This window comes from Leucopleurus acutus (assembly GCF_964270905.1).
Source record: "Leucopleurus acutus genome assembly, chromosome: 2".
NCBI classification, from domain to species: Eukaryota; Metazoa; Chordata; class Mammalia; order Artiodactyla; family Delphinidae; genus Leucopleurus; species Leucopleurus acutus.
The window spans coordinates 16,710,253-16,722,943 of record NC_139143.1 but is presented as its reverse complement, the minus strand read 5'-3'; the positions used below and the strand labels follow the sequence as shown (position 1 = coordinate 16,722,943).

General features: G+C 37.0%; 1 protein-coding gene across 1 annotated transcript in view; it reads right to left on the bottom strand.

Moving 5' to 3' along the window:
- Window positions 1-478: 478 nt before the first annotated feature.
- Window positions 479-12,691, bottom strand: part of SPATA17 (spermatogenesis associated 17) — a gene marked incomplete at its 3' end in the record, with an annotated part of 184,498 nt that continues 172,285 nt past the window's right edge. The window contains exon 10 of the mRNA XM_082857904.1: window positions 479-559. Coding sequence (XP_082714030.1) covers window positions 479-559 — 81 coding nt within the window. The remainder of the gene's footprint in view (window positions 560-12,691) is intronic.

Here is a 12,691-nt window from a genome sequence, read left to right as displayed (position 1 = left end):
TTCTTCTCTAGTCTGTAAGCTTTGGTCATCAGAGACCCAAGATGCTATTTATTTGGAATCCACTAAAGGCACCTTGCACTTTAAGTAACACACATATTAAATACAGTATTTTAAACTATACTGTATCTATACAGTAATGAGAAATATTTGAGCTTTTGGACACCATCAATACTTTCTCATTATATTACGTAAAACTATTTATTTACTGTATTAATTAATTTAAAGAGAAAGGGTACTTCAGGTAGTTTTCAGTTAGACTTTGAGTTCATTTTGGAGAAGAGATTTGAAACACAAAATCCATGATTTTTGAATGTTGAAAACCATTAGAGTAGAATGAAAGAAATATATGGAGTTGTATTACCTATAAATATTATTATAGCATGTTTTTTTAAATGCTTGATAGTTAAATCAATCTCATTTGATTTTTTGTTATTTACTGTAGCATTTTTGAAGTACCTTTTAGCAAAAATGCATACCTTTATACAATTTGTCCAGCTTTTGAATACAATTTTCCGTACTTTGAGAAGAGATCAAATGATGGCAATACAGTTTGGAAATCCTAGGAGGAAAAAGATCAACAATTACCAAAGAGGTCATGCTGATTTCTTATGTTATTTTTGTTATAATTTAAATTATATTAAATTGCTAGATGGATATCATTTAACTGCACTTCAAATTTCCCATCATGCCCTCAAATAAAACAAAATTAGCAGGTAAGCTTTATCAGTTGAAAGTCAGATATATGGACACTTTCTTAAACACAGTTTTTATGAGCTGTGGATGGCCGCCTGGAGAAGCTCTGAGCAACACAATAACATAGCCACCTGTCTTCACAGAGCTCACAATCTACATGTTTCTCCTTGATCTTGATGATGGTGTATTTGGCTCCTTTTCTGACATGATTTTTCTTCTACATTTCCCCTCATTGAATCGTCTCTAGCAACAGCTCTGCTTACTGAACACTCTGCCTCTCAGTCTTTATACTTAGAGATGCCTCCACCTAGATGGCTTTGTCTCCAGATATTCCCATGGTTCATTCCTTCCCTTCATCACATCCCTGTTCAAAGAGATCCTCCCTTACTACCTGCACATAAAATAGTACCCCTGAAACTTTCTATCATTTTAAATGGCTCTATTTTCTTCATAGCAATTACCATTCTTTGATACTATATATTTATTTTGTGTCCCACATGAGATGGTAAGCTTCATACAGGTAGGTACCTTGTTTTGTGCAAAATAATATTTGTTGACTAAATGAATGAAAAAGGAAAGGTGTTATACCCAAATAATTATAATAGAAGGCCACCTGTGATAAGTATCACAGAAGTGATTCAAACAAATGCTGAAGAAGTTCAGAGGAAGAGAGGACAAATCATTTATTGTTGAGTAACCAAAGAAGCAGCATTTGATTGAGGATAGAAACGAATGCTTTTCATGCATATGAAACAGGCAAAGTCGTTAGAGAGGTAAAGTACTAAATTGACAGTGGATACTGTAAATAAATGGTCAGACTATATAAAAGTATATGTTTCTCCTTTGTAAAGCAGGCTTATCCTCAATGGAAATGATTTTGGACAATTTTATTTTTCTTAAGAAAACCTTGGAAGGAAGGACCTCTGCCCAGGGTCAACCTCTTTAGAAGGTTCCTACCTTACAAACACACAGACAATAAATGTATTAAAGAACATGCAGGAACCTCTGTCACTAGGGATCTGGCTCTCCACGCCAGTACAACAGAGCCCCAACCCTAAATATCTGCTTTTATGAATAAGCCCAGGGCTTAATAATAAGCCTATTCAGGCCCCAGGGAAAAGCCCCACATCTGTTGCTTTGTGTTTATGAAACAAAAGTGACAAAGCCCAAGTGACATGAAGGACAAGAGGTTGTAACAGACACTGCTTTCGAGTACACAAAGAATTTGTGTGACAAAAATGCTTAGTTAAAAGACAAATTAATTAATTCGAATAAAATCCTTCCTTTTGGGTAGCATGAATGCAATAGAACTTTATATAATGAAGTATTATTTTCTTGTGGTGCTGAAATCCATATTCTGGCTTTCTTTTTATTTGAAATTGTGATTCTAGGGGTACTCAGGAATCAACATAGTGTTTGCAAGAGTGGCGCATGACATATAGGGAATATTTTGCAATAGTAAGTAATTCATATTACTCTTAAACTTAAATGTATGAAGTTAGGTATATGTGAGAAGCATGACAGTGATTCTTTAATGTCGGCACTTGATGAACCCTGAAGACTAGAGCTATGGATGGTTTACGTTTTATAAATATATATGTATAACAATAACGTAGGTTTCAAAAAAGTAAATGAAAAGGTTTGTTTTATGCAAATGATCTTAAACTTTTGATATTTGTAACTACTTTTTAAAAATTTTACTATAATAAATCATTTTGGATATTTAAAAAAATTTATTTCTAATTTTTCCCTCTTTTAAAAAAATGAAGTATAGTTGATTTGCAATATTATATTAGTTTCAGGTGTACAGCATAGTGATTCAGTATTTTTATAGACTATACTCCATTAAAAGTTATGATAAGATAATGGCTATAATTCCCTGTGCTATACAATATATCCTTGTTGTTTATCTATTTTATACATAGTGGTTAGTAACTCCTAGTCCCATACCCCTAATTTGCCCCTCCCTTCTTCCCTCTCCCCTTTGGTAACCAGTAGTTTGTTTTCTATATCTGTAAGTCTGTTTCTGTTTTGCATATACATTTGTTTGTATTATTTTTAGATTCTGCATATAAATGATAAAATGTAGCATTTGTCTTTCTCTGTCTGATACACGTTAGAAATTCAGCTCTACATGAAATGAGGAACATTAGAGAAGAAATAAATGAAGGTAAAGATCTTAATTGATCTTACAGATAACAGTCTTGTTCAAAATAATAATAACAACAATATAATCAGTGATTATAGCTTATGGATAAGGTAAATAAATGACAGCAATATTATAAGGGATGGAAGGGAGGAGTTGGGAATAATCTGTTATAAGGTAGTTGAACTACCCATGAAACAATATAGTGTTATTTGAAAGTGGGCTTGGATTAGTCAAAAAACACAAACAGATTAAAAGTAAAGGCACGGAGAAAGATATACTATCTAACATTAAGCAAAAGAAAGTTGGAGTAGCTATATTAATTTCAGATAAAACAGACTTCAGAGTAAGGAAAATAATCTGGAATAAAGATGGGCATTACATGATAAAGGGGTCAATTCTCAAAGAAGATATAACTGTCCTTAATGTGTATGTGCCTAACAACAGAGCACTAAAACACATGAAGTAAAAACTAATAGAACTGCAAGGAGAGGTAGACAAATTCACTCTTGTAATTGGAGGCTTCAATACCCCTTTGTAAGTAACTGATAGATCTGGCAGGCAGAATGTCAGTAAGGATACAATTGAACTGAACAGCACTATCACTCAACTGGATCTAACTGACATTTATAGACTACTTCATCCAACAATAACCACACACTCTTCTCAAGCTCACATGGAATATTCACCAAGATAGGCCACATTCTGAGCCATAAAGTATACCTTAACAACTTCAAAAGAGTAGACATCATACAAAGTATGTGTTTAGACCACAATGGAATTAAAATAAAAAGTAGTAACAAAAAGATAGTTTAAAATTCCTGAAATATTTGGAGATTAAACAATACCCTACTAAATAATACAGAGTCAAAGAAGAAGCATCAAGAAAAAAAAATTTTCAACTAAATGAAAACTAAAATACAACTTGGCAAAATTTGTGGGATGCAGCAAAAGCAGCACCTACAGGGAAATTTATAGCATTGAATGCATATAGTAGAAAAGAAGAAAGATCTACAATCACTAATCTAAGCTTCCACTTTAGGTAACTAGAAAAAGAGCAGATTAAATCCAAAATATGCCAAAGAAAAGAAAATCAGAGTAGAAATTGAAAACAGGAAATCAATAGAAAAAAAAAATCAACAAAACCAAAAGCTGTTCCTTTGAAAAGATCAATAAAATTGATAAACACCTAACCAGACTAAGAAAAAAGAAAGAAGATACACATTACAAATATCAGAAATGAAAGATGTACCATCACTACTGATCCCATGGACATTAAAAGGATAACAAAGGAATTTTTTGAACGACTCTGTTCATAAATTTGATAACTTGGGTGAAATGGACTAATTTCTTGGAAGTCACAATCTATCAAAACTCAAACAAGGAGAAATAATCTAAATACGCCTATAACTATTTTAAAAATTGAATAAATAATTAGTAACCTTCCAAAACAGGCCCAGATGCTTTCACTGGTGAATTATACCCAAAAAGGAAGAAATGATACCAATTCTGTATAATTTATTCCAGAAAACAGATGTACAGGAAGCACTTCCTGACTCATTCTTTTCATCATCTATAAAATGAAGAAATCTTACAGGGTTGGTGTGAGGATTAAACAGGATAAAACATCTAAGCACTAGCTTTTTCCTCCATCTTTCCTTCAAGGGTAAAAATCTATTCATAGTCTATCCAATATGTGCTTTTGAAAGTTAAATTAAATTCCATTGACACATATGAGAGACTGATTATAGTGCAATAATGTAGTGAAACAGGACTGAAAGGATCTTGATTGTATCTTCCATCAGTAAAAATATTTTAAGCATCCTCAATATATTTTTGGTTATCTGCTTGAAATTCTATATGTGTAATACTGTGATAGTAAAATATAATGTTAAATGATATACAAATGAGGTAAAAATAAATAGAAATTATAATATTTTCTTCTCTCATTCCTTTGGATCTTCTTGTGTACTTAGTTTTGGGCTCCTCTAATATAATGAATGAAGCAACAATTAATTCTGTGTCATACTTTAACCTGTGCATTCCACTAACATTTGAGCATCTACAGTGTGTCAGCACTACGCGAGATAGCTTCCCAACTATCTAGGTAACCAAAACTTAGCTGTGTCTTCCCAGGATCCCTCACAGGCTAGTGGAAGAGTCAGAAAATAGGCATTTATAGTTGTGTAGATAAGCAAGGATTGACTCTTCAAGTACCTATACTCTACATCCCCTGACAGAAAATCTTTCACAAATCCTTTATCACTCTTATTTTATTTAAAAGCCCACTTTCTTACTTGGCCCTAGTCAACCAATAACTGTTACCTCTGGTATAGGAAGAGGTGAACACACCATTAAGACAGCTTTGGTTTTGGAAAAAATCTGATGCTGGTTCTCATTTGTTTATAATATTCCTTGGCCAACATGTTATGGGAAAAAAAAGGCCACCATGTTATGGGAAGATATTTATGAGCTCAAGAAAACCACCTGCACGATACTTGTACATTGTCACTTTTGAAATGGGGGGGGTGGGGGACAGCTTTCCTGAAAAATAACCTCATCAAGATAAAACACTGGGGATGTAATTCTAAATGCTGCCATAGCCCTTGCGTGCCAGAGCAGACAGCTTTTGCTATTAGCTTTTGACCAGCCAAACACAAATAATCCACTGCCAAAATGAGCTCCTTGGGACAATTTAGGACTCTTTGGAAGTGAATGGCTCTTTGAGCTGGAATGCAGCCCAGGTCCATTTTCAAACCCAAGTCAAAATGACAAAGAGCAAATTTCCTGGGCCACTCACCCCCTAAGTGTAGGATTACTTTAGGTTGGCAGCTGCACTGTTTAACTAGTTATTTAAGGCTTTTCATCAGATACTCATGACCAGCTTCAATGTTGGTAAGCAGGATGGAGCTGATACACTATAGTGGACAAATCCTCCAAGATTAGAAGGACAAGATGGAAATGAAAGGTTATGCACATATTGTTCAGCTTAAAATATTTTTTATATATTCAGCTCTAAGCTGATTAAATACAGGAAAATATTTCCTGAATGAGACCATAGTTAAGTCTGGCTAGGGCTTGGGATTTTCCATAATCTATAAACAACAGTTCATAGACAGTTTTAAAAGATCACCTGGCATTATTCCTGCGTGATCCAACTTTGCTTTCATTGCATGTAGAAAATTCTGTGATGGCAAGATCATCTCCACTGTTGCGACAACAGAACATACATGCAATGGCTAAGAGCTGTAGGAGTTTTTCTCTTCTTTCTGTTCACTATGAGTTTTCAGGAAAACATTCTAAAGCATTCTCTATTATTTGTGTTCTTCTCAATTCCCTAGATTTAGGATTTACTATGTATTTTTTCAATTAAACTATTTGTATATGTTTCTGAAGAAACAACTTTTAGCTGACATTGAGTTGACAATGCAGTGTCAGTCTGAACCTAGAAAGGAAGCCAAGTTCATTTGTATATTAAATTATGTCACAGTCTCACTGAGGGTATTTGCACGGGTGGTTTGAAAACTTTATGATTTCTATTCTGAGGCAGGATTGCTTTGCAGCCAAGCTGACTGGGTGCTTGGTGTCCTCTTTGAAAGACAGAGATGAGAGAGACCTTTAAGATGGCGGAGGAGTAAGAAGTGGAGATCACCTTACTCCCCACAAATACATCAGAAATACATCTACACGTGGAACAACTCCTACAGAACACTTACTGAATGCTGGCAGAAGACCTCAGACTTCCCAAAAGGCAAGAAAATCCCCACGTACCTGGGTAGGGCAAAAGAAAAAAGAAAAACCAGAGACAAAAGAATAGGGACAGGATCTGCAGCTCTGGGAGGGAGCCGTAAAGGAGGGAAAGTTTCCACACACTAGGAAGCCCCTTCACTGGCGGAGATGGGGGGTGGGCGGGGGGGAAGCTTCGGAGACATGGAGGAGGACACAGCAACAGGGGTGTGGAGGGCAAAGCGGAGAGATTCCCACACAGAGGATCGGTGCTGACCAGCACTCACCAGCCCGAGAAGCTTGTCTGCTCACCCACTGGGGCGGGCGGGGCTGGGAGCTGAGGCTCGGGCTTTGGAGGTCAGATCTGAGGGAGAGGACTGGGGTTGGCTGCGTGAATACAGATTGAAGGGGGTTAGTGTGCCACAGCTGGCTCGGAGGGAGTCCAGGAAAGAGTCTGGACCTGCCTAATAGGCAAGAGACCATTGTTTCTGGGGTGCAAGGAGAGGGGATTCAGAGCACCACCTAAACGAGCTCCAGAGATGGGCGCGAGCCGTGGCTCTCAGTGCGGACACCAGAGACGGGCATGAAGTGCTAAGGCTGCTGCTACAGCCACCAAGACGCCTGTGTGCAAGCACGGGTCAGTATCCACACCTCCCCTCCTGAGAGACTGTGCAGCCCGCCACTGCCAGGGTCCCGTGATCCACGGACAACTCCCCTCGGAGAACACACGGCGGCCTCAGGCTGTTGCAACGTCATGCTGGCCACTGGCACAGCAGGTTCACCCTGCATTCTGTACCCCTCCCTCCCCCCGGCCTGAGTCAGCCAGAACCCCCAATCAGCTGCTACTTTAACCCCATCCTGTCTGAGAGAAGAACAGATGCCCTCAGAAGACCTACACGCAGAGGCAGGGCCAAATCCAAAGTTGAGCCCCTGGGAGCTGTGAGAACAAAGAAGAGAAAGGGAAATCTCTCCCAGCAGCCTAAGGAGCAGCAGATTAAATCCCCACAATCAACCTGATGTACCCTGCATCTGTGGGATACCTGAATAGACAATGAATCATCCCAAATTTGAGGAGGTGGACTTTGGGAGCAACTGTAGCCTTGGGGTTTGCTGTCTGCAACTGACTAGTTTCTGATTTTTATGTTTATCTTAGTATAGTTTTTAGTGCTTGTTATAATTGGTGGATTTGTTTATTGATTTGGTTGCTCTCTTCTCTTCCTTTTTTTATTACTTTTAAAATATTTTTATTTTAATAATTAAGAAGATTTTTTGCTTTAATGACTTTATTTTATTATTATTTGTTCTTTCTTTCTTTCTTTTCTCCCTTTTCTTCTGAGCCATGTGGCTGACAGGGTCTTGGTGCTCCAGCTGGGTGTCAGGTCTGAGCCTCTGAGGTGGGAGAGCTGAGTTCAGGACATTGGACCACCAGAGACCTCCCGGCCTCAAGTAATATCAATCAGTGAGAGCTCTACCAGAGATGTCTGTCTCAATGCTAAGACCCAGCTCCACTCAATGACCAGCAAGCTCCAGGGCTAGACACCCCATGCCAAACAACTAGCATGACAGGAACACAACCCCACCCATTAGCAGAGAGCCTACTTAAAATCATAGTAAATTCACAGACACCCAAAAACACACCACAGGACGCAGTCCTGCCCACCAGAAAGACAAGATCCAGCTTCATCCACCAGAACACGGGCACCAGTCCCCTCTACCAGATAGCCTACAAAGCCCACTGAGCAAACCTTAGCCATTGGGGGCCGATACCAAAAACAACGGGAACTATGAACCTGCAGCCTGCAAAAATGATACCCCAAACACAGTAAGTAAAGCAAAATGAGAAAAAAGAGAAATACACAGCAGATGAAGAAGCAAAGTAAAAACCCACCAGACCAAAGAAATGAAGAGGAAATAGGCAGTCTACCTGAAAAAGAATTCCGAGTAATGATAGTAAACATGATCCCAAATCTTGGAAATAGAATGGAGAACATACAAGAAACGTTTAACAAGGACATAGAAGAACTAAAGAGAAAACAAACAATGATGAACAACACAATAAATGAAATTAAAAATTCTCTAGAAGGAATCAATAGAAGAATAACTGAGGCAGAAGAATGGATAAGTAACCTGGAAGACAAAATAGTGGAAATAACTACCACAGAGGAGAATAAAGAAAAAAGGATGAAAAGAATTGAGGACAGTCTCAGAGACCTCTGGGACAACATTAAACACACCAACATTAGAATTATAGGGGTCCCAGAAAAGAAGAGAAAAAGAAAGGGACTGAGAAAATATTTGAAGAGATTATAGTTGAAAACTTCCCTAATATGGGCAAGGAAATAGTCAGTCAAGTCCAGGACATGCAGAGAGTCCCATACAGGATAAATCCATGGAGAAACACACCAAGACACATATTAATCAACTATCAAAAATTAAATACAAAGAAAAAATATTAAAGGCAGCAAGGGAAAAGCAACAAATAATATACAAGGGAATCCCCATAAGGTTAACAGATGATCTGTCAGCAGAAACTCTGAAAGTGAGAAGGGATGGCAGGACATATATAAAGTGATGAAAGGGAAGAAACTACAACCAAGATTACTCTACCTAGTAAGGACCTCATTCAGATTTGAAGGAGAAATTAAAACCTTTACAGACAAGTAAAAGCTAAGATAATTCAGCACCACCAAACCAGCTCTACAACAAATGCTAAAGGAACTTCTCTAGGCAGGAAACACAAGAGAAGGAAAAGACCTACAATAACAAACCCAAAACAATTAAGAAAATGGTAATAAGAACATACATATCAATAACTACCTTAAATGTACATGGATTAAATGCTCCAACCAAAAGACATAGACTGACTGAATGGATACAAAAACAAGACCCGTAAATATGCTGTCTACAAGAGACCCACTTCAGACCTAGGGACACATACAGACTGAAAGTGAGACGAGGGAAAAAGATATTGCATGCAAATGGAAATAAAAAAAAGCTGGAGTAGCAATTCTCTTTTCAGAACAAATAGACTTTAAAATAAAGACTATTACAAGAGACAAAGAAGGACACTACATAATGATCAAGGGATCAACCAAGAAGATGTAACAACTGTAAATATTTATGCACCCAACATAGGAGCACCTAAATACATCAGGCAAATGCTAACAGCCATAAAAGGGGAAATTGACAGTAACACAATAACAGTAGGGGACTTTAACACTCCACTTTCACCAATGGACAGATCATCCAAAATGAAAATAATAAGGAAACACATGCTTTAAATGAGACATTAAACAATTGATATTTATAGGACATTCCATCCAAAAGCAACAGAATACACTCTCTTCTCAAGTGCTCATGGAACATTCTCCAAGATAGATCATATCTCGGGTGACAAAGCAAACCTTGGTAAATTTAAGAAAACTGAAATCGTATCAAGTAGGTCTTTCAACCACAACGCTATGGGACTAGACATCAATTACAGGGAAAAAACTGTAAAAATTACAAACACATGGAGGCTAAACAGTATGCTACTAAATAACCAAGAGATCACTGAAAAAAATCAAAGAGGAAATCAAAAAGTACCTCGAAATAAATGACAATGAAAAGACAATGACCCAAAACCTACGGGAGGCAGCAAAAGCAGTTCTAAGAGGGAAGTTCATAGCAATACAATCCTACGTCAAGAAAAAAGAAACATCTCAAATAAACAACCTAACCTTACACATAAAGCAAATAGAGAAAGCAGAACAAAAAACCCCCAAAGTTAGCAAAAGGAAAGACATCATAAAGATCAGATCAGAAATAAATGAAAAGAAAAGAAGGAAATGATAGCAAAGATCAATAAAACTAAAAGCTGGTTCTTTGAGAAGATAAGTCAAATTGATAAAACATTAGCCAGACTCATAACAACAAAAAAAAGGGAGAAGGCTCAAATCAACATAATTAGAAATGAAAAAGGAGAAGTAATAACTGACACTGCAAAAATTCAAAGGCTCATGAGAGATTACCACCAGCAACTATATGCCAATAAAATGGACAACCTGGAAGAAATGGACAAATTCTTAGAAAAGCACACCTTCTGAGATGGAACAAGGAAGAAATAGAAAATATGAACAGACCAATCACAAGCACTGAAATTGAAACTCTGATTAAAAATCTTCCAACAAACAAAAGTCCAGGACCAGATGGCTTCACAGGCAAATTCTATCAAACATTTAGAGAAGAGCTAACACCCATCCTTCTCAAACTCTTCCAAAATATAGCAGAGGGAGGAAAACTCTCAAACTCAGTCTACGAGACCACCATCAGCCTGATAACAAAACCTGACAAAGATGTCACAAAAAAAGAAAACTACAGGCCAATGTCACTGATGAACATAGATACAAAAATCCTCAATAAAAGACTAGAGAACAGAATCCAACAGCACATTAAAAGGATCATACACCATGATCAAGTGGGGTTTATCCCAGGAATGCAAGGACTCTTCAATATACGTAAATCAATCAGTGTCAAAAACCATATAAATAAATTGAAGGATAAAAACCATATGATAATCTCTATAGATGGAGAAAAAGCTTTTGAAAAATTCAACACTCATTTATGATAAAAACTCTCCAGAAAGTAGCATAGAGGGAACTTACCTCAACATCATAAGGGGCATATATGATAAATCCACAGCCAATATCTTTCTCAGTGGTGAAAAAGTGAAACCATTTCCTCTAAGATCAGGAACAAGACTAGGTTGCCCACTCTCACCACTATTATTCAACATAGTTTTGGAAATTTTAGCTACAGCAAGCAGAGAAGAAAAAGAAATAAAAGGAATACAAATTGGAAAAGAAGAAGTAAAGCTGTCACTGTCTGCAGATGACATGATACTATACATAGAGAATCCTAAAGATGTCACCAGAAAACTACTAAAGCTAATCAATGAATTTGGTAAAGTAGTAGGATACAAAATTAATGCACAGAAATCTCTTGTAATTCTATACACTAAGGATGAAAAATCTGAAAGAGAAATAAAGGAAACACTCCCATTTACCATTGCAACTAAAAGAATAAAATACCTAGGAATAAACCTACCTAAGGAGACAAAAGACCTGTATGCAGAAAACTGTAAGACACTGATGAAAGAAATTAAAGATGATACAAAGATGTGCTCTTGGATTGGAAGAATGAACATTGTGAAAATGACGATACTACCCAAAGCAATCCACAGATTCAATGCAATCCCTATCTAACTACCAATGGCATTTTTCACAGAACAAGAACAAAAAATTTCACAATTTGTATGAAAACATAAAAGACCCCGAACAGCCAAAACAATCTGGAGAAAGAAAAACGGAGCTGGAGAAATCAGGCTCCCGGACTTCAGCCTATACTACAAAGCTACAGTAATCAAGACAGTATGGTACTGGCACAAAAACAGAAAGATAGAGCAATGGAGCAGGATAGAAAGCCCAGAGATAAACCCAAGCACCTATGGTCAACTCATCTATGACAAAGGAGGCAAGGATATACAATGGAGAAAAGAGAAAAGACAGTCTCTTCAATAAGTGGTGCTGGGAAAACTGGACAGCTACATGTAAAAGAATGAAATTAGAACACTCCCTAACAACATACACAAAAATAAACTCAAAATGGATTAAAGACCTAAATGTAAGTCCAGATACTATAAAACTCTTAGAGGAAAACATAGGCAGAACACTCTATGATATACATCGAAGCAAGATCCTTTTTGACTCAGCTCCTAGAGATATGGAAATAAAAACAAAAATAAACAAATGGGACCTAATGAAACTTAAAAGCTTTTGCACAGCAAAGGAAACCATGAACAAGACAAAAAGACAACCCTCAGAATGGGAGAAAATATTTTCAAACGAAGCAACTGACAAAGGATTAATCTCCAAAATATACAAGCAGCTCATGCAGCTCAATATCAAAAAAACAAAGCACCCAATCCAAAAATGGGCAGAAGACCTAAATAGACATTTCTGCAAAGAAGATATACAGATTGTCAACAAACACTTGAAAGGATGCTCAACATCACTAATCATTAGAGAAATGCAAATCAAAACTACACTGAGGTATCACCTTACACCAGTCAGAATGGCCATCATCAAA